Source organism: Hermetia illucens, chromosome 3 (genome assembly GCF_905115235.1).
Source record: "Hermetia illucens chromosome 3, iHerIll2.2.curated.20191125, whole genome shotgun sequence".
Classification (NCBI taxonomy): Eukaryota; Metazoa; Arthropoda; class Insecta; order Diptera; family Stratiomyidae; genus Hermetia; species Hermetia illucens.
In genome coordinates, this window is record NC_051851.1 from 42,215,658 (window position 1) to 42,243,282 (window position 27,625).

General features: G+C 40.2%; 1 protein-coding gene across 2 annotated transcripts in view; it reads left to right on the forward strand.

The window, feature by feature from the left end:
• The window catches only part of LOC119651111 (protein Skeletor, isoforms B/C), an 83,751-nt gene extending 58,065 nt beyond the window's left edge, over nucleotides 1-25,686 (forward strand). Inside the window, exons 4-10 of one of the 2 annotated variants that reach the window (XM_038054478.1) lie at nucleotides 8,933-9,192; nucleotides 11,028-11,127; nucleotides 16,782-16,966; nucleotides 17,025-17,616; nucleotides 17,759-17,952; nucleotides 23,412-24,783; nucleotides 24,856-25,686. In XM_038054478.1, the coding sequence (XP_037910406.1) occupies nucleotides 8,933-9,192; nucleotides 11,028-11,127; nucleotides 16,782-16,966; nucleotides 17,025-17,616; nucleotides 17,759-17,952; nucleotides 23,412-24,783; nucleotides 24,856-25,352 (3,200 nt within the window). In that variant the 3' untranslated portion in view covers nucleotides 25,353-25,686. Of the gene's footprint in view, nucleotides 1-8,932; nucleotides 9,193-11,027; nucleotides 11,128-16,781; nucleotides 16,967-17,024; nucleotides 17,617-17,758; nucleotides 17,953-23,411 lie in introns of both variants that reach the window. The other variant, XM_038054477.1, reaches the window with a different exon arrangement.
• The last annotated feature ends 1,939 nt before the right edge of the window (nucleotides 25,687-27,625 follow it).

The following is a 27,625-nucleotide window of genomic DNA, read 5'->3' on the forward strand; positions in this document are numbered from 1 at the left end:
ACCACTAAGGTCTGAGTGCTCAGAGGTTTTACCTCTTCCCCACCTCAAACGCACACACACACACACATGGCCCAACCACCACTCAGTGAGTCATCCCATCGTTGCTGCCACTTTTCCAGCGACTCTCGCCTTGGCAACTTTCAGTATTCTGTATCCTTTTCAAGTGGATGTATTCTCCTTTTCTCGCGTGCCTCACTTCCCAGAATGCCTATTGGAATCATTCATGCAATAACATACGCTGCTTCGAGTGATAATGTTCTGAATGCACTGCATACCCCGGCACAAAGCAGTAAGCCATGTTCACTTTTTTCCGATTACTCGCACACGCTAGTGCTTCCTTCCAAACTGGTGCTGTGTATAATAGTGTAGAGGGAACCACTCCCGCCACAAGTGATCTACGACTGTATCTTGGGCCTCCAATGTTAGGCATAAATCGCACTAACGATATGCTAGTATTTGCCGTTTTCTCACATAGTCCAAATGTCGCTTGAAATTGATTTTAGCGTCAATCATCATTCCTGGCCACCAACATGGATAATAATCGTGTTCCTCTTCCTACGGTTTTCAATCAAGGCCGCCTCAGTTTTTTGTCCCGCAAGGTCAAGTTGAACCATCTCCGGCCACGCTTTTATGGCGCGTTTTCATTAGCGAACACTTCAACGTCCTTACGTCTTTTCGCCACAACTAGATCTTCTACGAAACCGATTATCGTCTGTCTGTCAGTCGGTCACACACATTTTTCTCAGAAATGATTATACCGATTGATCCCGAATTCGGTGGAAAGGCGCGAACTGTGAATGCCCACACATACTGTAAGTTACCCCGTTCCATCTTAAATTTAGCAAGGATTTGAATGCAATCACCAAATATAGCCATGTGGAGTATCAAATGAAAGGTCTCGATTAGTACTTTTCAAAGCTGTTCTAGTTCATAGATTTAATATACAAAGGGGCTGAAAAATGGTTATTTCTTTCACGGACCCGTTCTCAGAACCTACTCAACCGAAAAATCTGGAAAAAAATTATGGAGCTGCCACTATACAGTGCCTAGGCTCTGAAATACCATACCAATGTCTGTTCAAATAAAATCAATAATAGTATATATATATATTACTATTATTTTGAGTAATTGACTTCATAGGTTGGGTGGACTTGAAGAGAATGGTGCCTCTTGCACTTACAACAGTAACGTGGATCACTTTTTCCAGGGACAGGTTAAAAAGATACACGGCCTTGTCTTAAACCGGATACCGAATTCGGTTATTTCTATATACGGTTTCATCCTAGCTATGCTATCATAGGTGGCCTGGAAGTCCGTGAAAATATGGTGCAATTGATGACCATATTCCACTTGCCGCTGAGATAAAATCTGATCTATTGCTGATCGCAAAGCTATATTTTTTGTTCGGGATATGAGGGATCCCAACAGCAAGTAGATGTGGACTTAAGATCCCACTTATCATCAAACAAACAAAAATAAAAATAATACCTCGTTGCCAGCCATCAGGCATTGATTTGTTGTCCCATAACTTGAGCATCAGCTGATAAACCGCTTGGTGTAGTTGGTCGCTTCCATGTTTAACCAGTTGGCTGTAATTCGATCGGCTCCTGGCGACTTATAATTCTTTAACGATGGATTGCATGGACTGTTTCTTCTATGTTTGGTGGTGGCGGCAGCATTTGTCAGTTGCCTGAACTAAATCAGATTTCCCTCTTTACCTCGTTACAAATAGCTTACAATGGGCGAACCGGAAAATACTAAGTCAACCTAAAATAAGTAACACAAAGAAAGACCATTCGGATCCCAAATTTAGTTTTCATACTACCCCTCTTGTGTGAAGGCCTTTTTTCGCTTTTTTAGAAATTTTTTGTGAAGAACTGGATGAATGTTAAAATACCAATTTTTCACCATATATTTATTAATATCTTTAACATGCGTAGTAATTCCAGCACGATATCATCGTTCGTTATTGAAATACAGAGCAACTTATACACCCCTCTCCAAAAAAAGGTTGTTTCTCTGCTGGCACGCTATAGGGCGCTATGATTATCTTAAAGAAAAAAGTAAACGGCGTTTCAGTCCGGAAAATATTGAAGCCTAAATTGTTGGTGCCTTGTTCAACTTTTTTTTTGTAACTAATCCTAGTTTGTGAATCGCAAATATGTTCTGAATAAGTGGTGAAAATTTCAAAGAATTTCATTCGATAGATTCTGGACTATGGTGGCAGCAGATTTTCAATATGCAATTTCCAAAAAAAACGCATTTAAAAAGTAGAATGCGATTTTTAACCATAAAATCTTAACTGACCATTAATCTGCTATACCTAGTCCATAGACCTCAGGTTTCTTCAAGAAATACATGGCTTCAATTCTTATAATTTTAGCGAAGTCATTCGAACTTCACTCGGACCTATAAATATGCGATTTATAACGACATAAACCTGGCATGCGACATTTTACCTGTTTAACACTGTAATTTCCAAACGACTCCGAATATCAAAAATCACTTCGCCCATATATTCTACACTATATTCAGATACAATTAATGCAAAAAAAAAAAATTGATTCCTCGGATCCAACACTCGAGATGATCCCCTTAAACGAACCACATTTCGTAATTTTGTACACAATTCATTGCATCGTCCTTGACGTGAGACGATAGTGAATATATAGTATTTGGGTCAACAAAGCATTTTTTGCTTCGAAAGCTTAGTTTTAGGAGGACTTTCATTTTAGGTCACGCCGAATAAGGAAGTCAACTCCATTGCCTTTGTTCACCTGGAGAGGAGCGTCGAGCTGTTCATCTATGTTATTATCCTGTTTCATATCTGGGGTCTAAATACCAAAAAACTTCATTTGAGTGTTCAATCCAGTTTGTCATTCAATTACCACCCATTCTGAAAGGAATGTTCTTATATTGAAGGTGTCACTCTATAAAATTTTCTTCCAACATTACAACAGGAATAACGATACTATAAAGTTTTTCTTACTATGGTTGATATCCTTGCAGGGGTTGATCCTACTTTTCCAGCGACCAGCTTTTCTGAGAAATTCGATATAATTGCCATTAATAGAATTAACTTCGAAAACTCAGGTATATTAAATCCATTGCAAACTCAAAATTGCGTTATTACTTTTGCACGTGCTACGGATTTCTTTTAACGGAGGAATTTTTAGCTTCTATTCTCCATGCTCCTAAGTTGTTATTTTCGTTCTCTAAAGGTAGACCCCCGAAGGCGATAGGAATTTAGTGTTCTGGAATTTGTATAGTTCCGACTTTATGGCATTAACTATTGCTCAATATGTATAATGGACTAAGTCTATAAAAGCATTTTGCTTATCACCAAACAATAAAATCAAAATTAATAGAAATATTTTCAGTCTTTATAGGCAAGCTATTAAATATTTAGGAACAGGTTTTAAAATCATTAATCCTTTTCAATTCATACGTATATATCCTAAATTTAACGATTTTCAATTGTCCGAAAAGCTTTTTTTAAACTGAAATCACAATAAAATGCTAAGCCACTGTTATATCAGAATACAATCTAGTTTATATCAACCAATGAATTATTTTGACTTCTTGTTGAATAAACATTTGCAAAACCAGTAGCAAAGGATTTGCTGTGATTTCTATTATTTTCACACTTAATCCTCTAACGATGAAAAATACAAACCAGTCCAATATGCAATATATTTGGATTATCAGGAGCTCTTTCGGTGAGCTTATAATATACGTTCTCCAAAACGTGCGAATAAATTGCATTTATTAATATTCCGGTAAAACGATAAACCCATAATGGAATTCTTGTCTATACGTCAATATATCAATGACAGCTTTAGGATAGATTTTGTCATGGGAAGCATGAAATATGGGTTACTTGCTTGAATTGAAGCTAAGAAAAAAGCAAAAATATCTACTTCCATTTTTTTAGGGAGCCTTCATTATCAAACACTTGGCAACATCTACTATATTAACTGTTACAGTTTGGGTGACGTTTACTTCATTTTCTATAGATCAGAACTATATTCATCTTATTATACCACTATTATTAAATCTATATACAATTTCTTGATCTTATAATCGATATGTATTTCTGTTAAAAGTTAATTGTTATTTTGGGGCTGTACTAAACTCATGAGGCGCACCAATGTGAACCGCATGACTGCATTTAATTATAAATTTTTCTGCACCATTGCCAATGATCTTGGCAATTTCTTTTTCTCTGTCAATTTAGGTCTTTTTCCCCATCAATTTCTGATACTTTTCTTCCAAAATATTAAAATGTCAAAATACATTTGACTAAATGAATGCTACTGAATTAGCAACAGCGCCCGATACTATATACTTGAATTCCATAGAGCCATTTATGGTTTATTTCAATTTTCTGGTCAAATCCACAAAAAATACAGGGTTAGAATAAAGATGATAGTTTCCGGAGCGATAGAGATAAACTTGAAATTTAAAAAAAGTTACATCAAAAGGGACGTCAATGGGTTTAAATGAAGAGACAATTCCTGTATAAGACAGGTGCATTCTTTAAGTAGATTACACTGCAAATCTGTGCATAGATAATGTGGAAGTGAATAGATTTCCTCCCCTTATCGCCTCAATAATAACCACTTCGGACTTTGTATACTTCATTCTCCTCTACTACCTGGATTCTTCTGTGTAAACCAAACCCGAGCATTTGCTACCTTCACTGTGAGTAGTGACCACTTTAACCTTAACCACATCCTAATAGACAGCACCATTAATGTAACTGCGACAATAACATTGCCGTTCTTTGAAGCCATTCCTGACACCAAGACCACTAAGCCATCATCCTAAATATTCTACTTCTGGATCGCACCATCTGCAACAGTCTTCCGGAACGCCAATAAACAGGTCAAAAACCGGTACTTCAGTACTTCATCCAAATTGCTACAAAATGAAAGGGCAGCAAACGCTAACATCGAGTACACTATTTTATTAGTACTAGTGTATATACTACCATCCAATCTAATCCAAGAAATATACAACCAAAACCTTTAAACTTTCCTAGACCCATTTTCCTCTCGGGCGATATTCTACAGGACATCCCCTGCAGGAATATTCTTCAATAGGAAGTTTGACTAATTACTCTTCAATAATCTTACTTAAAGATCACGCAATATCTCTACCCTCAAGAGAATCCTAACCCTATAGCAACCACTTCTACACCCACAACCGGCTTACAATGGTAAACTTTGCTAGTCGTAATGATATCTTGCTACAAATATTTCTACTGTACCATTTCCTGAAACACGATCAGAAACTTCATCAAACAAAGCAAGTACAAAAGGCGAGTTTGACAAAATGCACCTAGAATTCTAAAGAAATTTTCTGGATTTTACCTACTGCTTTGGCATCCTCTTCATACTGGTAAGACTCCCAGATAACATTCTTCCCCGAAAAGGAGTAAAACTCTTGCCTTTGGGATAACTGCAGGTCTATCTTCATACTCCCAATCATTACCGAAATTTTCGAGCTGACCATTAAACCAATAGATGGTGAATACTGCCATACCGACAGCACTATTCCACTGGTCACTCGGTTGAGCATGTTCCCATGTTGCTTGGGATTAATCCAAAGTCACCTACGATAATTTGTCGATTTCGACTTCATATAGCAATACTCACCCATAAGTTCTATATTATCGTCAATCACTGCTGCCTGCCCCTCTAGAAGCCTATTCTTAGCTTTCTACATAGATAGTCAGCAATTCAGCTAACCCTACCATTTGCACCAACCTAAAAACTACCAACGAATTCGATCTGATTAAAATCATCCAAAGTATGGACATGCTTTGGTAGGACCTAAACCCTAAAAATACCAGCAGTTTCAATAAAAAGTGAAGATGACACCGAAAATAATGTTCAATCTAGAAAACCTACCTCTTCCTGGAAATCCACACGTCTACTAACGCCTTGGTAAATCAGGTTCCCCGTTTTTACGATAATTTTAAAACCTTCCAACATTTTGAATACCAAGAAGGTAAAAAATTACTTTATTCCATTCTCCCTTAAAATAAACCCATTTCAACAGATTTTAAAGTTTGCTGCTGTAACCAACCACATAGACTAATTTCTCTAGGTATCAATGGTGCCACGGTTCTACCTGATATCTCCTTTAAATTTCTATTTTTAAGGTTTTGTGCTCCTTCCCCAGCAGATACCGTCCCCAAGATATTTCAGAGGCTAACATGTGGTCCACGATATTCTCGGGTGTTAATCGTGCACCGGCGCCAATTTCCGTCTCTCCTTTGTGTGCGGCGAACCGCGGGCAGCTAAAAACAACATGCTCCGTATCCTCCGGAATCATCATGCATATCGGTTAATACGGGACGTCATCACGCCTGAAGCGATAAAGGTATGCACGGCACCCCCCGTGTCCGCTTAGAAATTGGGTTAGGTGGTTCTATTTCCCTTCCATTTTGAAACATCTGGAATAATCCTGTGTGTCCAGCGTCCTTTAGGTGAATCATCCCATCTTTTTACCATTCCCAAAATACATTCACTGCGTGCTAATTGCCGACGATAGGTATAGGACTCACCAATAGCATATGGTTGGTCACAGAGGCGTCGACCCTCGCTCGCCAGATGGCGATGGGGCCGTTCCTGCTATCACACAGGCTGCTTTGTCTGATGTTGTACGGTAAGCGCATGATGTTCGCAATGCACTCAATGGGTATGGGGCTACGATTTTTCTTCTATTTGCTTCAACTTCAAAGATGATGCCCAGATTGGAGCTGCATAAAGCAAGATGGAGCTGACATTTTTCGAAATAAAGAGCCGACGGCTTTGCCTATATTTGGTAACATTCTTTCCAACAACCCGCTCCCCAACAGCCACCCCGGAAACTTTCGTTGCTAAATTTTCAAAATGGGACTTGATTTTCAGTCTTTGGTCAACCATGAATCTTAGGTATTTAAGTGTTGGCTGCGACTGTATGATATGTTAACCAATCCTACTTCTATGCTAGGCATTTTTTGCACCAACGATACATTAGTATTTGCGTCCTAAGTGCAAGTATAATCGACGTGTCTCTTCAAAACTGTTCGGACAAGTAATTTTCAACTGGGTTAGCCAAGTACCGAAGGACACACGTCAATAAGCTCTTAATCCATCGCCAGTTGGCGAAACAGCGGGTGATAGAGAACACGCTCTGAGGTAAATTCAATTGTCACTACGATTATATGTGAAGTCCGCGCGACGAAGTTCTTGATAGGTCTCTTCACCTGCTCGCGTTCTTGGAAATTGCAACACTATATATCATAGTACGCAGCATGCGGGGGGGGGGTCTCTAATTTGACAGTGGAGGCTAGTGGTGGTTTAAAAAGTATAAATTCAAAATTAGACTAAATCAGAAACTACCCAGCCGAAAAATCTTATGAAAATCATGATGAGTCGACTGGTATCTGACATCCAGTCACGATAACAAATCCCTCTGCCACCAGTAAGATTTGAGTCGCGACCTTCCGCTACGACAGCCCGGCGCTGTAAGCACTTAAGCCATTTGGACCAAATTAAAATGAATAATTCGGCCGCTTATGAGTACACTAGAAGTTACGCGTAAATGAGAACATCGACCAGCTATACATTCTTCAATAAATAATATAGACAATCTTATAGATTGGTGCTTTATAAGCTTCTCGTTTTCAACTTGTTTTCTTTGGGTAAAAAGAGTGAATTCACTGCAACGGTAAGCCGGTGGACTATCACTTAGCACTACCTGGCCTTCAAGAATCGTTCGGCGCATAACTTCAAGCTAGCCCTCTCGCTTTCCGCCTTAAGGAGCTTTGTAGTCAGAGAATTCTTTTTATTAATAGAAGGGGAGGAGAGGAAGGGAATATTTTAATTCAAGGAAGCCCCGTCTTTTGGCCCCTCTGTCAGTCGAGCTCTATCCCCTTTGGGAGAATAAAAACTCCGACCGTAATGCCTATCATGGCTCTATTTTTCAGCATTCCTCAGTATTTCTTCCAGGGAGGTCTCCCTTGTGTCTGTAGAGAGTTGTTGAGTTCGTGCTTAATAGTCTCTTCCACTTCGGTTATATAAGATATAATTTACATAGAGCACGAATATTCTAGGCTAGAAACCACATGCAGCAAGCATAAGATGTCTTTTGTATTGAGCCGTTCCCTCCTCGGAGTCTCACTGGGTGTTTAAGCTTTTGATGTCTTCTTCATTGGGTGCTACGGCAACTGATGCATTTTTGTACTGCCCTGGAATACAACCGGTTTTTACTGTTCCTACTGTCTGCTAGGAAGTAAACCACAAGAGTCAGGAATGGCTACTCAGACACAAAGGCTCTACCTCAGTACGCTAAAGTCTAACCAACTCTTGCTTGGGGTGGCATGCTTTACTAATACCCATCCAAAGCACACTACTTGACCAGGGTACTAAAGGGACTGGTTTCCAAGACATACTAACTTAATTATAGGACATATCGATATGCTTCTTCATGATTCTTTTCAGATTTTTCAATGGGTCCGTTAAAGAAATCATCACTTTTGACCGCTCCCACTCCTCGCCTTTCAAACAAATGCCGAAACTAAGACCGGGAAATTACTAATCAAGGCCTTTCTTTTGATACCCAACATGGCTATATTCGGTGAAAAAAAAACTGTACACTTCCGTGTGAGGACCCTCCCTTAATCTCAACGTAGAAAGATGTCAGTCACTGCATATCTGGGCGTTTACAGTTCCCACCTTCTCACCAAATTTCGTGTCAATCGGCGTAGCATTTGTAAAAAAAAATGCGTCTGACATCCAGACAGACATTGAACCGAAAACAAAACCTTAAAAAAAAAACAAAATCATCTATTCTTGAAGTCTTACATTAAATCGACCTTTTTTGATTTTGAATGAAAATGCTTAAACCATAACTTATTCTACTTTATTTACATTTACAGACGCTAAATTCTGGGTAGGCCGAGGATCGAAACCAACCCCTAATGGTGTTCGACTAGCAGATGAAAACGGCAAAGAAGCTCCTCTGAGGCGATACGATCATAAAACGATCGTTTTGACTTTGCCTGGTGATTTGACCGTTTTCGATATTGGTCACTTTGGGGTATGGTGCGAAGCATTCACTGTCGATTTTGGACACATCCGTGTTCCTGAAGGTCTCAATGTTCCACCATCTTTGAAAATGCTTGGTATAAGTCCTCAGGTAAATTCGCGTTACTAATAAAATATATTCTTACTCAGTAAAAACTTAAAAGAAAACACAAGATACTCTAGAATATCACCTCATAAATAACATACTTAATGTTTTTTTAAATAAGACAACAACAAAATCTCATACTTATTAGATAAGATGCTCTCTATTTACTTGATATTTCGACAAAAACTGTGTTATAAATATTATTACTGTATATAATCAATCTTTTTTCTAAAAGATCTAAAAGATCTATTCGTGACTCGTATTCTATTTTTCTTAGAATCAAATGGAGTAATATGTTAACTTTAATATGCCTTCAAGTAAAAAAGTAGTTAAATGTAGAATTAATAATATCAAAGATATTGACAATCATAGGTCGGAAAAAGGCAATAAGAGTTTATATTAAATTTTTTATGAAATTTTTTGGATTTTTTTATATAATAACCACGCATAATACACGAATTTCGTAATGTAAATTATTTTCTAAATAATACTATAAGTAAACTGAATTTTACGTCATGGAATACAGTGAATAAATGGTAAATGCAAAATGAAAAATTGTTTTCTTGCACAAGACAACAAGTAATGGCAGAAGAAGTCACTAACAACATTAGATACAGAATGCAACTAATGCTTACAAACAATTTAATTTTTTTATTGGTAATGCTTTGACTTTATATTGCTTTCTTTTGCTTCTTTACATATAATATTTGTGTTTTCTTCATCGTAATGCTGATAGCAACTGCTTTTAATTTACATTTTACAATTTTTCATTTTGTACTTCATTTATTGTTTTATTCCGCAGTTTTTGTTGCAAAATTTATTAATTGTAAAAAAAAATAATTTGGGTCTTCAAATTTTACCGGATACATTAGAACTGTACTGGAAGTGCAGGAAATGGAAAAATGTAAAATACAGAATATATTTTGAGTAGAAATAAATTACTCTTTTAGAGAGAAAGATGGATCCTGATTAGCAGGTGATATTTTTTTCTACCGCCCTAATATATATAAGTAGAAAAGAAACTGCAGAGTTTTTAGTATTGTAGCAATAGTTATGTGTTAATATAGTCTAATCTTTTCAATGAAATCATTTCATTGTAACACTACTACTACTACTATTCGGAAATTTTTCCTTTAAAATAATTTATTTATAAAAAAAATTCTACATTAATAGATGAATACTTCATTGGTTTAATTTTAAAATTAAAGTCAATAAGGTAGAGTATAAATATCAAATTTTGAATCTAGTCCTTATGTGCGGAACAAAAATTAATTTAATATTAAACGTTATATTCATGTACATGCATATGTAAATCATATGTATGTACATAAGTATATAATAGGAAATATGAACAGGTAAATTTATAATTTATAATTGTCAGTGCATTTTTTGGAAGTGGACAACAAAAACCTCCAGTATTTTCTTCGGTCCCATAGTTTTATTTACTATGATATTCATAATATAATCGCAGCAATACCCCAAGGAAAAGGAAGCAGCGAAACTGTTGAAAATTTATTAAATCAACAAAGTCATATTTATATTAAAAAAAAATGCATAAAATCGAAAGTATTAGATGCTTATTAACTTTCAGGTTTTTTTTTTAATTCTCAACTCGGTTGGGAGTTTTTCCAAATACGTAATATCCTAATTGAGAGAAAATTTACATTCAACACGCAATAATACAACCTAAAATAAAACCATTTAAACATTAACAAAATGCACATTACAGTATATACGCGATCACTATTACCCAGTGTCAGTATTTTGTGCTATAATTCAAAAACATCAATTTGAAGTTGTTATAATGTAATTTTTTCCTCTGGCCATTTTCTTGATTACAGTCAAAACTAAATTGTGAAGTGCTTTATGATGATCTGGCTTTTGAAGTAAGGTGGGCCGTGGCCGGAGAAAGTGTTGTCGTGCAATTAGTTGCGAAACTAGGTAAGTACTGATCAGTTATTATATCTTTTTCTGTTTTATAATAACTCATACTTTCTCACGATTTTTCGAATTACTCCATTGCGTAGTAATAGAAATTGATAATGAAAATATTCAATTAATACCATTGGGCTTAATTGAGATCTCTACTGATAGATAATTAATTTAAACAATGGAAAACCAAAACCCGTAAGAAAAATTTACTACTTTATGGCCATATAACACTGGTAAGATTTATTGATTCAAACAATTAATCAACGGAAATTGATTTGGTATCATTTATGTGCAGGGTTGGTCGGGAACATTTGGAAGTAACATATGCATATACACAAAACATAATATCCTCGTTATTCTGAAACTGAATCCACATTTTATTCCAAATTCATTAGGGTTTTGTCACTTAGTCCAACCGCTTTCTGGATTGCGTTTGGGGTCAGATATCTTACTGTAGAGTTCGGTCCGAAAAAAGCGGCTCGGATTCAATATTCTGTCCTTTAAAGAAAAGATACCTGACTGGCAAGGTTCAATTTTATTGCCCATCAAATGTATTTTCGCTTGGGAACATCTCCCCTTTAAGCTTTATGACCTCGATGTGTTAGCGATCGTCTGAAAGATCATTCGGTGTGGCTGAAGTTGACAAGAGTGGAGAGCTATCCTAAAAACCTAAAAAATTGGCGAAAATAACCGTGTAGGACAAGAGAGGAAGTCGTTGAGATACATAATGACTATCTAGACAGACCGTAAATTTCTTTCGAATATCTGTGTATACACAGTAGCTAGTAGAACGCATGAGCCTTTTTACAATAGTCAGTTGTCGAACGCACACATGGTATAATGAATATATTTTGGGAACACTAAAACTTCTTTGCATGCACAACATTTCGCCTTAGTCAGCTTTAGTTAGCAGGTCTATTTTTAAAATAACTGAATTTCGGGATGAGAAATGGGGAATTGAAGGGAGGTGTTGAGGAAGCTAAACAGGAGAAAAGGGTAGTGTACTTTAAGGAAACTAACCTCTCGTCAATTCAACACAGAACAAAGCGAACGAAACAATACAAATGCTGGCAGGACCTTCCCGTGGAGTTGCAGTCCTTATGGTTTCTGGAAAGTTCTTCTTTTTCTTTAGCCTTTGTCCCGTTCACAAGCGGGGTCGGCTCGTCGTGATCGGTTTCGTCATTTTATTTTGTCAAATGCCTGATCTGGAAGCAATCTCGAGGCTTTTTAATGCCCATCCAACGTATCAAGCCACCGTTGTTTCGGCCTGCCTTTTAGTTGCTTACCATCGACTTCGATGTTGAGACCAATCTTCGCGAGTTAATTCTCGTTAGCGCGAATTACGTGACCATACCATCAAAAACGCCTCTCTCACAGTTTTTCCACAATCGGTGCAACTCCATATCGATCGCGGGCGTGATCAAAACATGTCACGGCACTAGTCCAACACAACATCTTCGTTTCCATTACCGCAACACGCCGTTCATTGTCTTTTCTAGTCGGCCAACACACACAACCATAGAGAGCGACAGGACGGACGACGTTGCAGTAAATTTTAGATTTGAGACGTTTGTTGATACTATCGCAAAGAACACCAATTATGGAACGCCACTTCATCTAGGTTGCGATCCTGTTGCTTTCACCGATTTCATTCATTTTATTGCTTCCTCGACTTCGATTGGGCTGACAGATAGAACTGCTCCAAATGTCGGCAATGATTGTAGAAGTGGAGGATGAGCAAATTCTTCGGTTGAAATCTGCTCGAAATATTCTCGCTATCTATCTGTGGTGGCTCGTCGGCCGGTAAGCAAAATATCGTTCTTGTCATTAACGCAACAGAAGTGTTCGATATTCTGTGTCCGTTCATTTCGGGTTTTGGCAAGGCGATACAGATCTCCCTCGCCATCCCGAGTGTTCAGTTTATCGTAAAGATTTCTGTAATGGTCCGCTCGGGTGGCAGCGATCGGGAGTAGAAATTTCAATTTAAAGAAAGGATAAGGAGAAGGCCCGAACAATTTTCTTTCTTTCTTTCCTTCGATCAAGAAAACTTCCTAACAGCGCAAGAATGAGTGTTTCTGGAGTCGTCTGTGCAAGAGGGCACTTCAAAGATCAGAGTGACAACGTAAAATTTCAGGGGAATTCGAAGTCGAAAACGGAACTCATTAGGATTGCGTTTTCTTACCAATATTATTTCTTTTGAAGTTAATGGAAAGAACTGTACTTTGCTTAACTATAGACAAGTCACGACGGACAGATGGCGGAAATATTTGTAGCAGATTTCAAAGGAAGGATTTGTTCATCTTTATGCTTACACAAGCGCTATCGACATTGGAACCAACTCCACCTCTCAACGCCATTTCAAGGATCTTAGCTCTGCATAGTTGAAAGCTGGAACACAACACTGTGATTCAATGAATTCTTTAACCGGATTATAGAGAAAGAAAGAATACCATCTGACTGGCAATAAAGTACCGACGTTGCAATTTGGAAAAAGAAAAACAATCCAGCAGAATATTCAATTACAGCTAGATCCGATTTATTCCCATACCATGAAGATTTTTGAACACATCCTTGACAACTCTATTTGTTATATCCTTCAAATAATGGCCAATCAAGCCTCGGTTACTCATGGCGAAACACTGTGTAAAGCATGGCCATCAAGCTAGCGCTCTCTTACCTGTCTTTTAAAGGTATTCAGTAAACTGCTTAGCGTCCAAAATACCTTCCATACAGATATCTTTTCAAATAAAATTAATGATAGTATATTACAATGATTTTCCGCAATTGACTGCAAAACCCCCTTAAATTCATCCTAAAATCATGAAATTTCAGTAATATAGGTTATAATCTAAAGAATGAGCCTACCAAGTCTGGTGGAATTCGCGCTATTACCACTAGCAAAATTATAATAGGTCAAGGTTGTCGCTTCACTGCAAATTCTATGACTTTCAAAGTCAGTAGCACGCGAAAGAGACTATTCTGACATAATATATGCATATATGTTACACACTTGATTCTAATGGGACAAATGTCCACCCAAACATTTTTATATAAGAAATACACACAACATACCTTAAATGTGCAGCTTCTGTCTTCCCGACTTGTTTCTTGTTATGGACACTGTCACCTCTATCGTTTTATACACTATTTTATGCACGTCTCTTTAGTGTCTCAAAGCAAAGCTGATCTCGAGCAGTGGAGTCTTCATGCAACAGACCTTGTTTGATTGAATCTAAATAAAACAAAGTTTTCGACGACCGATCCCGATGAAACAGGCACTGTGTCATTCGCCCTGCTGCCCTTTATGGTTCTGCGTTTTGGCTGACTATGAAAAAGACTATGAACGACTCTTCGCCATAACGGAAAAGAAAATGTTGCTTTGAAGTAGTAGTGTAACACGCTATGATCATAGCCGAATTTCATACATCCACGATTCCATTGATCGTAAAGAAATCGCAAAAAGGTCGTTTTCAGTGGTATGGCCATGTTATGTGCGCTGATGAAAAGTCACTTACCAAGATTGGTCTGAGGATCGTAGTGGATGGGAAGCAACTGGAAGCAAAGACCGTCCGAAGCAGCGTCGGTTTGATACGCTTGATAGTGATTTGAAAGCCTCTTGGCTCCGTCGCCGGTCTTGATGAGCCAATCCCGCTTCTGAGCGAAAAAAAGACTAAAAAAGATGAAGAAGATTATTTCTTGTGGCTTCTCCATGGATGGGATTCAATGGACGATGTTATCTTTCCCCAAACACACCGATTCCCGAAGATTCGAAATGTAACTGTTTCAACGCCAATATCAAGCGGGGACTATTCCGCAACACACGAAGGTGGTTCATGATTTCTGGCCGGACACAATCTTGAACAAACAACTTAGTCGTAATACGGGCTAGATTGTCGTGTTGATATGGAGGAGCAAGCTTTTCGGAAAATCCTTGGGTAAACTGAAACAGATTGTCAAGGACCGACGACCATAATTAAGTGTACCATATCACCTTTCTAGTCTCAATTCTGTCTATTGTTTTTCACAAATTCGTTTAAAGCAGATTCCTAAAAGTAATACGATGCCAAGCCTTTATCTAGCAATACATTCTAGGAAATTCCTTCTTCTTTTTACCACCGCTACAATGCATTTCAGTGTCTCTTCCGACTTTTCCTTAGCGTCGAAATTTGTCAATACTTTCAACGCCTTCTAGGCGAAATATATAGCCTTCACGCGGTCCACAACTCCTCTCGCTTTGCGATAGTCTTTAGTTCACACTTGATTTGATCCTCTCGGTGGTAATTTTCTTGACGGCTAATATCAAGTTGCCAGCATTCTTGTGGAGTAGTTTTACCAAATTACGACTACCAATCCTATATGTATTTATGAATGGTATTCTCTACCCTTTGAAATTTGAATTCCGTCCAATCGAACTTTTATTTTGTGATTTGACCATTTTTGAAATTTTGTCTTTGCTTTTCCCAACTTCATATTATTCGCGTTATATTTTCGTTTATTTTCTTTACTTTTATTCTCCAATTTGTTATTATATATAACCTAAGGACAATGGTATTAAATCCGGTTCCGTTAGCGTCGGACAAATGGTGAGGTGGTCTTTTGGGACTAGACATATCAATCTCCAGGGGTGTTTTCAGAAAACCTGGTTATGAAATTGACCGATTCCTTGGAAAAATTATGGCCATATTATAAGCGGCGATATATGCACTATTTAAATTTGTTCCGACAGTCATACCAGTTTATGTTCAGCTGCTGCCAATTGCTACTGAACTTTGAAAGACCTAAGAAAACATTCTTGATCGGTATGCTAGAGAGCTCGAACATCGCTGGTAAAGTTGGCGCTGATACATTGAATGTGTAGCTCCTTAAATACAACTTGATTTGTCAAATTTCTTGGATGCTCACCTCAGAACTGCATCCTCCTCTGAGTTCTTCTGAGCAACATGCAACGGTTTGCACTGGTTTCCTGAATTATTAACTGTTCGAATATGGCGACATACAATAGATGGTAGAATCTTTACCATTTCTTTGCCTTCATTTGTCGTCAATGTTGATGAAGCTTAGTATCTACATATATATGCCTACGCCGTCTATCTTAGCTCGCGTGTATCCGTCCGCTGGATATTTGACAGCCATGGTGCTTCCGCTGTTGACTGGCTTTTCCTAATGCCGCTGCTCTTATAACTCACATTTGGCTTTGAGTTACACCATGCATGCTATGTCGCGAACTTACAGATTCCGTCCGTTTTGGGGCAGAATAATTTTGTGAACATCGGTCTGTCTACTGTATTATCAGCCTCTTCTGCGATATTTACGCCTCCCGTCCCTAAGTTTTTTTTACTCTATCAATCAATCAACTTTTGGTCGATACTATGACTCGAGTACCTCTGACAGTCATCACTCCCGCTAATGAATTGTCGGCGCGGAGGTCACGGACTCCCCAATGTTAGAGTAGATATCCGTTTCTAAAATTGGTTTACATTATCTTTTATCCTTTGCCTTCTTTGAGTATTATTCAAAGTTAATTGACACAAAAGCTTGAAACAACGACCTTATAAGTGCAGCACAATTTGCCTGATAGATTTTCTATTACGGAATACATTTATAACCACTGCAAAATGTTACATGATTGAATATAATAATTAGACAAAATTCTACCATTCCAGATAACAATGAGTACATGGCCTTTGGAGTTTCACCAAATATTTATAAAACTGTAATGGTTGGGGCTGATCCAGTAGTTGCTGGGGTTGACAGGGAATCAGGAAAAGGATTCGCAGTCGATTACTACTTAGATGCCAAGTCACAGTGCTCCGGAAAACATGGCAGCTGTCCAGACACCCGGATCCAAGTAAAATATTTAACTATGACGTCATATAGGCAGTTGTTAACCAACATTTGTATTATAGGAAGGAACGGATTCCGTGCGCCTTCTTAACGCTGCGATGGTCAACGGTTACTCCATCGTTACATACCAACGTTCACTTAAAGCAGCAGACCATCTTGATTTACCAATTTATCTTAACGGTTCCCAGGCAATAGTCTGGGCTATTGGTCCGCTAAATGAACGAGCAGAAGTATCCTTCCACTCTAAATACACGAAAGGTGATCAGTTGATCGATTTTGGTCGTCAACCAACTTGGAACTGTCCAATGCCTGAAGACGATTATAAAATGAATCAGGATGAATATTATGAATCACGACCACAACAGACTAGTCAAAGACCAGTTGCTCAGCCACAGTATGATCAGCAAAGTACTCCACAGATACAGCACAAACAGGATGATTATTATGAACAGCAACCTCAACATAGTAGAGACCCACCACCACCACCACGAGGTTCTGGAACTCCCAGTAGACGCCCTGTCCCGACCCCAAAACCAGCTAGTTCGAAGGATGCCTGGGAAATTCCACCAATTCAGTGTTATGAACCCGAAGATGGTGTGTTTTATGCTCAAATGGGACCAACAGGCGGTAAACATGGATATCCAGCGATAACAGGTAAGAGTTGGTCATACTTTCTAATTTTAAATGGAAACTGCGTTATTACCTTTTTTATTTATCGAAAATCAGAAAAAAAAAATATTTTAATTTAATACAAGGCTAGGAGTTAGCTTAATATAATCATTTTTTTTAAATTTAGGACATGTTGGATGGGGCATTTCATGGTACATCAACGGACTTCTCATCCCAGAAATTAATGTTGTTCGAGGAAAAACCTACACGTTTGTAGTTGAAGGTGGAAATGATCCTGAAACTCCAGCTAAATATCATCCATTCTATATCTCAGATGACCCAGTTGGTGGATACGAATACAAAACTGAAGAAGAAAAAGCTGTAAGTAAATTTTACTTTAATTATTGTTTATTCTTTTCTTACTGGTAACCGAATACGAACGCAGAAATATTCTTGATAACCCTCTATGACTGTGAGTGTTGGCCAATTATTAAAGATAATGAACGCCGCCTCGCGGCAATGAGGACGAAGATGTTGCAATAACATCCGAAATGGGGAAATCCGTGATCGACATGGAGTTGTACCGATCGTGAAAAAATTGCGCGGGAGACGTCTTCGATGGTGTAGTCACGTAATTTGTGCTAACGAGAATTAATTTGTAAAGATTGAAATGAACATCGAAATCGATGGGAAACGACCAAAAGACCAGCCTGAACAATGGTCGCTTGAGACACTAGGTGGTGATTTGAATGCCTCGTGACTAGATTCAAGTCAAATCTTTGACAAAACAAAATGGCGCAATCTACTAGACGACCCGATCCCGCTTCGGAATGGAACAAAGACTGCAGAAGAGGAAGAAGAAGAATATTTGAAATGGCATTTCAAGAGCAAAACATGAGGCTAGAGATTAGTCTCGAAAAAATTTCAAATGCTGCGTTTTCCACGCAGAACTTCGAATTTTTTTTTCGAAAAGTTCAGAACTTCATTGCATTTCCTCGTTAGATTTTCTTGAGCAACCATACTACTTAATATCTCCTCTACACTCCTTCTATCATTGGAAAAATTTATGAAAATGTCTTCTGACTCTTACGGGATACCGTTGTAGCTGTAACAATTTGAAGCTATATGCTTTCTGCTGTACACTCTCACCCATTATAGTCAATCTCTCCATACTTTGTCTGCATCCAGGCCTTCGTTTTAAAAATCTGTTCATAGCATCAACAACCCGGCCCGATCGTGCAGATCGCTGTTGCCTCCTTCTTCGCGACTCCATTGATTCAGTAGAACTGGGCTTCTATCTTAGATGTAGCAGTGGCCAGACTGTCGATTGATATTATTCCAGCAGTGGCATATGCCGAATCGTGCTGAATGGTCAAGCAGGGACAACATTCACATTGTCGGCATTCTATGCAAACTAGCATTACGCAGGGTACTAAAAAGCTATCAACAGCCTATTTGCGATATTTGGGAACATCTTTATCAGGACCATCCTATCACTGACTACATTATCACAGTATATTGCAGTTGCCCTGACCTGAGTTTGTGATGATACGGTCTTTGCTGTGATACATGTTGATACTTCCTTTCCAAACTTTTTCATAAGCACCGTTTCCGCTTTATTCTTCTCAGCCGTTTTGCCACTACTTTGGCTTCCTTAGCAACCAAAACCCTGGTTAAGCTCGACCAGTTACCAAAAGATCCTAAGTATAAATGAAGAGAAGACTAAAATCATGACAGAAACCCAAAAAAAGACACCATGTGCATTGGAGAATTTTAGACTCAGTAGATATGGGCGAAGACAGGTAAATGAGACACAATAATGGTTTGTATCTCTTATACGACGGATCAGAAGTTGGCATCCATCTTAAGATTCGAAAGCTCTCGATCACCTGGCAAACCCCGACAAGTGCAGCTAGCTAGTTGGTATCTGTCGTCACAACGTTTGGTTGCCATAAATATAGAGCCATTGTTGTCCATGAGTCCATGAATCAGCGAGAGAACGGTCGGATGTTATCCGTGTAGTTAATGGGTGGATGGGAAGCTTATCATTAACGTCCCTCTTAAGGATTTCCAAAGGCTGACGAACACCTGCAAGCTCTTAAGTGATACCATATACAATAGTAAAACCATTGTTGTGTCAGTTCTTGCTTCCCTGATTAATGCAATTGCAGAGTTCTTTTTGCCACAATCCACGGTATATAGCACTTCTCATACTATATCATGGTTCCAAGTTCCAGCGCATGGCTTTTATTCCCGCTTGCAGTGAACAACAGAGCAATTGGTCCTTACTTTTACAGATCTGCCTCAGCCTTCCCATAGTTGGCCCGGCCTTGTGCTGTCCTTCTCGAACGTGAATTACAACTTCATTCGCGCCAGAACTAAAGACACTTTTGATGCCGGCCCAATAAACATTAACATGCATAGCAACAAAGCTTTCCCACTGCTTGCTTAACGAGAGCAAGATCTCCGAGACAACTCCCAAACCTAATCGCACTATGGTCGATATAATTAAATGTTCGGTCAGTCGTAATCCAACTGACCCCTGAAATATACCAACAAGGACGCATATATGAAAGTGGCAGAAAACAAGTGCCGAGTAAGGTTTTGTCAAAGCCCACGTTGGTATTCAGATCACAATCACAATAGCTGCGCTCCACCTCTAGTTCACAACGCTCACGTTTCGTGAGCACGATGATTTCCATTTCATTGGAATGTGAACGTTTTTATTGATAGGTCAAGTGGAATATGTCAGTGGTCGTATCAATGATAACGTTTTTCAAGCGGTTATGAGAATCATTTGTCGATGCTTCCTCTCCAGGATCTTTATTCATCAAGCCTAAGCGGTGACGACGTTCAATTAACACGTGGTCAATTTTGTTGGTTACGGACGATCTTCCGCACAAGCTAGGTACTTCCAACGTCGATTTCGTGTGACACTACTAATTGATTAATCCACAGTCCGTTATCGTCGGTGTTTTCCTGTAAGTGATGGGAGCCAATGTATCCCCTGAATACGGGCTTCGTCTGTACTTGGCTTTTTTTTAATATACGGAGGAGTTAAATAATCTTAGAAAGACACATCCATTTCAGCTCTGCCGTGTGAACGTCAAAGCTGTAATAGATGTCCCTTAATGCGGACCCAGTTGGAGGAGTTGAATGCATTTTTTACATCCACCGTCATCACGGCACAGCACTTGCCAGAAAGCATTGCCTCTCGAGACAAGTCCACCACTCTTCCCACCGTGCCAACAATAGAGCGAGCTTTCCGGAACCCATATTGTTCATCCGCTAGACCATTCTCCTTCCACGATTGGAAACAAGCGCTTCATTACCGATGCTATCCAAACCCGGAGCCTTGCCATCGCCGATCCTTCCGCAGACCTCCGGAAGTTCTTCCCCGGTAACGTTAGGGTTTACATCCTCATCGAACTGGGCCTCCGTTTGAAACCTGCTCCCTGTATGGTGAGGAAAGAGCGTGGTTACAATTTTTTGTAGAAGCCGTGGAAACACAGTCGCCTAAAGCAATCTCTTTTGCTTCTACGAATGGCCTCCTTTATTCTACCACGCAACGTCCTATAATCCCGTTCGCGCCCCTCGTTATCGGGTCTTCCCCTGGATCGCTGGAACTGCCTTCCTGCTCGATGGCATACCGATCTTAGCTCCGCGATTTCACTATTCCACCAATAGTTTGGCTGTTTGCTTGCAAACTCTCGCCTCCTGGGCATAGCAGCGTCGCATGCCTCAGTCACCCATCGCATGATTCTTGATGCCATTTCGGTCGCCGTGCCATTCAGGTCATCATGACTTGCCAGAGCTTCAGAGAACGTATCCTGCTCGAACACCCTCATCGTCCAGCCCGACATCCCTACTCGCTTTCTGCGAGCATTCAATTCGCCACTTGGCTCACCAGCGACTTTAATAAAGATCGTATGAAATGTTCACTGACATACCAGGTAGTTCCCCTTGCCAATGCGAGGTCGACGATAGAGCTCAGACCTCTCCCTCTGAACATAAATGAGTTCCCAACATTGGCAAGTACAACATCCAACTCGGCAAATGGCTCGAGCAGGATAAGTCCTTTCTCGTTTGTCCTTCGACTACCCCACTCACAGGCCCAGGCATTGAATTCACCCTCTATGATTTTCGGGGTATGACTCTTTGCGTCCAACACCAAATGTTGCTGGACGAGGAGGAGGAGCGTAACAGCTGTAGGCATGAATCCCGCTCATCTTTGCTCTCACGAAACCAGCTTCCGAACGTTGCATAACTTCTTGAATGGCCTGCCCGCCGCACGCCCATATCGCTGCTTTACCGGTCTGGTCCCTGATCCAGACACCATCACCGTGGTTGCACAAGTAATGGCAACGTCAATTCCCTTCTCTCGGACGGTGTGTGAGAGAAGGTCTTGAGCCGCCTCACAGTTGTTGAGGTTGATTTGAATCAATCTCATGTGGGCCTTGTATTTAGCGCTCTCCTGAACACTGGACTTGGCTATTATAATGTCCAAGTATGGTGTTTATATCATAAATGGCGCAGGCTTCAAGGATCCTTTCTATTGCTTCGTAGAAGGTATTCTTCTCCTCTCCTCGCAGGAGCAGAGGGCACAGCCATTCGCTTATGTTTCTTTTTCGCCGACTTGGAAACCTACCCGGGATACATGGTTTACTAGATGGCCGCTATTATATATGGTATAGTGGGTCTTCTTCTGGAAAGCCGTTCCGCGCATTCCTTGTAACGCTCAATCATCATACATCCATCTGTATTCGTTGGCGGGTTCATCGTTTTAAAATCCATTCAGTCCCAGGCTCGTTTTGTGGCTTCGTAACAATTGTTCTAAGTGTATAGCGTCAGTCCTACCCATCCCTCAATCATGTGACCAGTTGGTACAATTTGTCCCGTTTTTAGCGTAGGAGACTTCATTCTTCTTCGTCTGCATCTTTTCGTTAAGAAAGAACTCCCAGCGATAACCACGTAGAAGTGGAGATGGGGTTTGGTAGTAGAGCTGTTGGTGGTAGTTTAGCGGGCGATTCCCAGGTTTTCTGCTCCATCTAAGTACCAATCCACGTTTTTGTCCTGGAACCTAACATCAGAAACTCAGTTGGTCCAGAGCACTTCTCAGTTGTAATACTATCTAGTTTCAACTGAAATCCTGTCATAAACCAGCTCCAAGGCCACAGGTTCGACATTGGATTCACATCTGCTACCACTAAACTTATCAGAGTATCTAATCGTTATGGATAACCATCTAATTAGAAGAAAACTCTAAGAACTGAATGCATCGTTCACATCCAAAGTAATCACTGTGCAGCACTTTAGCACACTACCCCTTCCTGTGACGTATTTCGACCGAAGCCAGTAACCAATTTGGACGTTGTGGAAGCCAAACTGTGGGTTTGACAGCTCTAATAGACAATTGCTCCCTTTGGCATCTTTCATGCAGTATTCAAAAGTCACATAGATCCGTACTCCGATAATTCACCTTTCCAGGTTGACTAGAGTCAAGTAACAAGAAATGCTACTAGCGTTCCCGAGACATGGGGAAGATTCCAACAACAAGGATTCCTTGAACAGCTCCACAAATATGTGTGACCTTGGCGTAACAGGCCATTTTAAAGTTTTATCAGGGATACCGTTGAGTCCCTGTCTGTTCTGCTCCACATGTCCAGCAATTTTTGACTCGCTCCCGCGCGTATTACTACCTTATATAAATATGTCTACATGAGTCGCATCGCCCGCCCTTTTGTCGAAATAACCTTTCTTTCTTCTCCCTATAAATATTCAGTTTGTCATTACCCCAAAAAAAAAAATAACATATAATGTGAAATTATTCTCTTTTACAGAATGTTCGCATATATGCCGGAGTGAAACGTTCCAGAACTGGTCACGTAATCCCAACTGGCGTTGGTAGACTTTGCAACTGGACACCGGACATCGATGGCCCACCGGCTGATGATTATCTCTCCTTCGGTGCATATCAACGTACCCTTACCCTCAAATGTGACGAAGGCGAACCTGGAATCATTACTTGGACACCTGATCAATCAACTCCTGATACAGTTTACTATCAATGCTTCACTCATAGGTATCTGGGTTGGAGAATCAACGTCTTAGATTCATGTGAAGATGGCCAAGCGTCGGAAATCGATGAAGTTTTTGCCGAACCTGAAGACGACATGACTGCTGAACCTTCAATTCGTCACGAAACAAAAGTCAAACCAAATGATAACTTTCTCGTGAAACATGAAAAAGACTTGATTAAGAATCATAATATGAACGAAGCCCCTCCAAAACTACTTTTTGAATTAAAAAACTCGACAGAGTTGACAAAACTTATAACTGATGGAATTCGTGCGGCTGAAGCCTTAGAGGAGAGTATCAAATATCCCCAACAGAATAAATCATTTGAACTTCCTTACCAACCACAAGCACTAGCGTCCACTCCAGGATATTTGCAAGGGGAGGTCCAATATAAACCAGTTGAAGACCATAACGTTCAAGTTCCAGTTGATCATTTAGTGGTTCCTAATGTTCAAATTTCGCCTTTTTTAAAACCACCACAAACACCTCCGGTATTCCGTCCAGTTAAACTCGCTGGACGTCGTCCAACACCAATGCAATACGAACGTCGTCCCAATTTCAGACCACAACGCCCAGTTGTCTTGCCACAACCATCTGTGATAGTAAATCATTACAAAAAACCAGTTCCACCAATAATGAGACCTTTTGTAAAAAACGGTCCCTTTCCAATTGATCCAATTGCATCCGTCCTCCTTTTAGGACAAACAACGGAACTGGGAGTGCCACCCCGTAGCAATGAGCCTCTTCTAAAATCAAAAAACAAATATAGTAGTATCCCGGTCCCATATGTGGATACAGCTCCTCTTGGTTCAAAGCCGATACCAAGTGTCATTCATAATGGACCGTACGTCAAAGGAAAGAAGCCATTCATTAAGCGGGTTCAAGACCAGGACAAATACAACTCAAAGCCAATGCTCTTCAAAATCCCATTTGAAATAAAGGAAGAACTTCCCGTGTCATCATCTCTGAAACCAGCTGTTAACACCGGATTTCAACCAGACTCAGTTGTAGTCGAAGGAGGATTCAAACCAATCCTCCGAAAGCGCAAGGATGACGATTTCGACGAAGATGTTGATGCCGTTACCAATCGCAGACAGGACGATAATGTTCCGGAAGTTGACGATGCTTCCGAAGGTGAAGCACTTTTTTTTAATCAGGACAAAGAGAGCCAATCATTTGAACCAATGTTCATCCCTTCTCCACCAGATAGCACTAACTCCAGCGTAATTGTTCGAAAATCCATCCAGCACCAGAAAAACCACGGCGATTTAGAAGACATGGACTTTGAAAACGGTGACGATAAAATGGCAGTTGCAGCTGAGCGTTTCGAATCCTATTACCTTCCTCCTGATCCAAAAATCCAGCTGAATGTCGCCATCCCTGACGGTGCAGTGGTTGCATATGACGGGAAAGCCGTACTAGATACATCCTTGGTGAATAATCCACCCCCGCATTTACATATAAACGAAAAACATAGCGGAGTCTCCAAAGTAGAACAACTTGTTCGAAATACCCCTCAATTTGGACCCTTCCGTGGAGAAATGCCCCCTCCCGTTCCGAATGTCTTGCCAAAGGATTTACCTCAAATCAGTAGCCAACGACTGAACAACCCGATTACCGAATATACCAACCCCATTTCATCTTTAAGTATTAACAGCCCAATATCTACGAAACTTACACTTTTGCCCAAGACCAGACGCTAAATTAACACTCTTGGGTCGAGGAATGATTGCAGTAGATGACTAGTGTAAGGACTAGATACGAGATATCAGAGTAAAGATAGATGAGACGGTTGTAAATAGAAGAATAGAACTTTTGTATTGTATGTACTTAAATAGATTAATTTGCTGTGGTATTTTTGAGATTGAATTGTCTGAGCTAGAATATTCGTGGCTCAGCAATTTAGACGAAAAGTATATTGTATCACATTTTACGATTGTTTTTGCTTTTTTGTTTTAGAAAGATACAGATATTTGTTTTCATTTTTTGTGTAACATTTAAAGAAGAAAAATATAAAGAGATTATTATCTACGTTTAATGTGAAAACTGTTTTATTTTGAATGAGATGAAAAGCAATGCAAGGTGATGCTTGAGATATCTGGCATGACTACTTAAAAACCACGACCTTCCGCCTCCTCTCTATCGAACCCGATTGAGCCTCGGTGGCATGTGACGCTAAGGGTAAGTAGTTGTGTTAGGTATCATGGCCACTATAAGGAGCCCAGTTAGCGCTCTGATGCGCCGTTTTGATGGCATAACTGCTGTGGTAAGAGCAAGGGAAACAGAGTCCAGCCGGCTTAAATCTTCAAAGTTAGCCCGTAGCATTTAGGAAGGAGAGCAACTGTCCCACAATGCAACTCAATATCTCTCTGAAGTCCTCAAAGAATGGTTTGCCTAGTGTCCATTGTCTGGCTCTAGTTAGAGCAGGGCAATCGCAAAGTACGTGTCCGAAGGTTACTCATTTTTCTCCGGAATTTCGAAATGTGAATTGTGATGATGATTTCCTAGCATCTAATAGCAAAACTGATCTCGAGCAACTTGTCCCAAAATGGGATGATCGCCTCATGAGACCATGTTGCATGAGGCGATCATCCCATTTTGGGACATTTTGGGATTGAATCTAAACAAAACTGAATTTTTAACGACCGATCCCCATGAAACAGGCACAATCACTGTCAATCAATCTGAGCGATTTAAATACCTCGGGTCAATGCTAAACTAAACAATGGAAAACTGTGTTATGAAATTGCTTCACACATTAACGCAACCTGGATGAAGTGGCGTTCCACAACTGGTGTTCTTTGTGATCGACGTATCAACGAACGTCTCAAATCAAAAATTTAACACAATGTTGTCCGTCCTGTCGCTCTCTATGGTTCTGAGTGTTGGCGAACTATAAAAGACAATGAACGGCGTCTTGCGGTAATGGAGACGAAGATGTTACGTTGGACTAGTGGTGTGACACGTTTTGATCACATCCGAAATGAGGTGCTCAGAGGTGGCGGGGAGGAAGACGGGGCGGCAACCCTGTCGGCTGAACCAAAACTAAGTGGCCGAGGAGAACCTCCACGTGGTGGCACCGGAAAACGCTGTATCGCATTGGCTTGCCAGCCGTGATGCAGTAGGCAAATGCTCCAAGGCTTAATTAGAGCGATCAGACCCGAGTCTGCACGGGGACTCATCTGAAGTGGCTTCTGCCACGAAACCTTACCAGGGGTATACTGGTACCATGGGAACCGAGGTAGCCCCTGGACTCATATACTTCGGGAGAATTCCCGTCGTATATGAGTACAGCTTGGTTGTTTGCGGTCGGCCCCCTAGGAGCTTCATGGGGGCTGTGATGCTCAAGCGAGAAGAGACCTTCAGGCCTCGGCGTGGTGTTACATTTCAACACGGGTGCCGTACTCCTTAGTTCGGTAGAGATTTAGGCAGGTCTTGCATCCACCACTATGAATGCTAAGCCATGCACTTCGTATAGACTGGTACCGTTGTTGCTTGTCACAGCGGGGCTTTGATTGTGGTCACAAAATCAATCCGTGTCTTAAGAAGACCGTAGGATTAAGTCTCTACGACAGGTACCTACGTTAACCACCCAAGGACTTAACATCCGAAATGAGGATATCCGCGATCGTTATGGGGTTGCACCGATGGTGGAAAAGTTGCGAGAGAAGCGTCTTCGATGGTATGGTCACGCAATTCGTGCAAACGAGAATTCACTTGCCAAGATTGGTCTGAACATCGAAGTCGATGGTAAACGACCAAAAGGCAGGCCGAAATAACGGTGGCTTGATACGCTGGATGGGGATTTAAAAGCCTTGAGAATGCACCCAGATCAGGCATTCGATAGAGCCAAATGGCGAAACCGATCACGACGAGCCGACCCCGCTTGTGAACGGGACAAAGGCTGAAGAAAAAGACTCCGTGATTTCGAGAAACTAAATTAGTGGGCGGTGCATTTCGTACTTGTTTTCGAGAA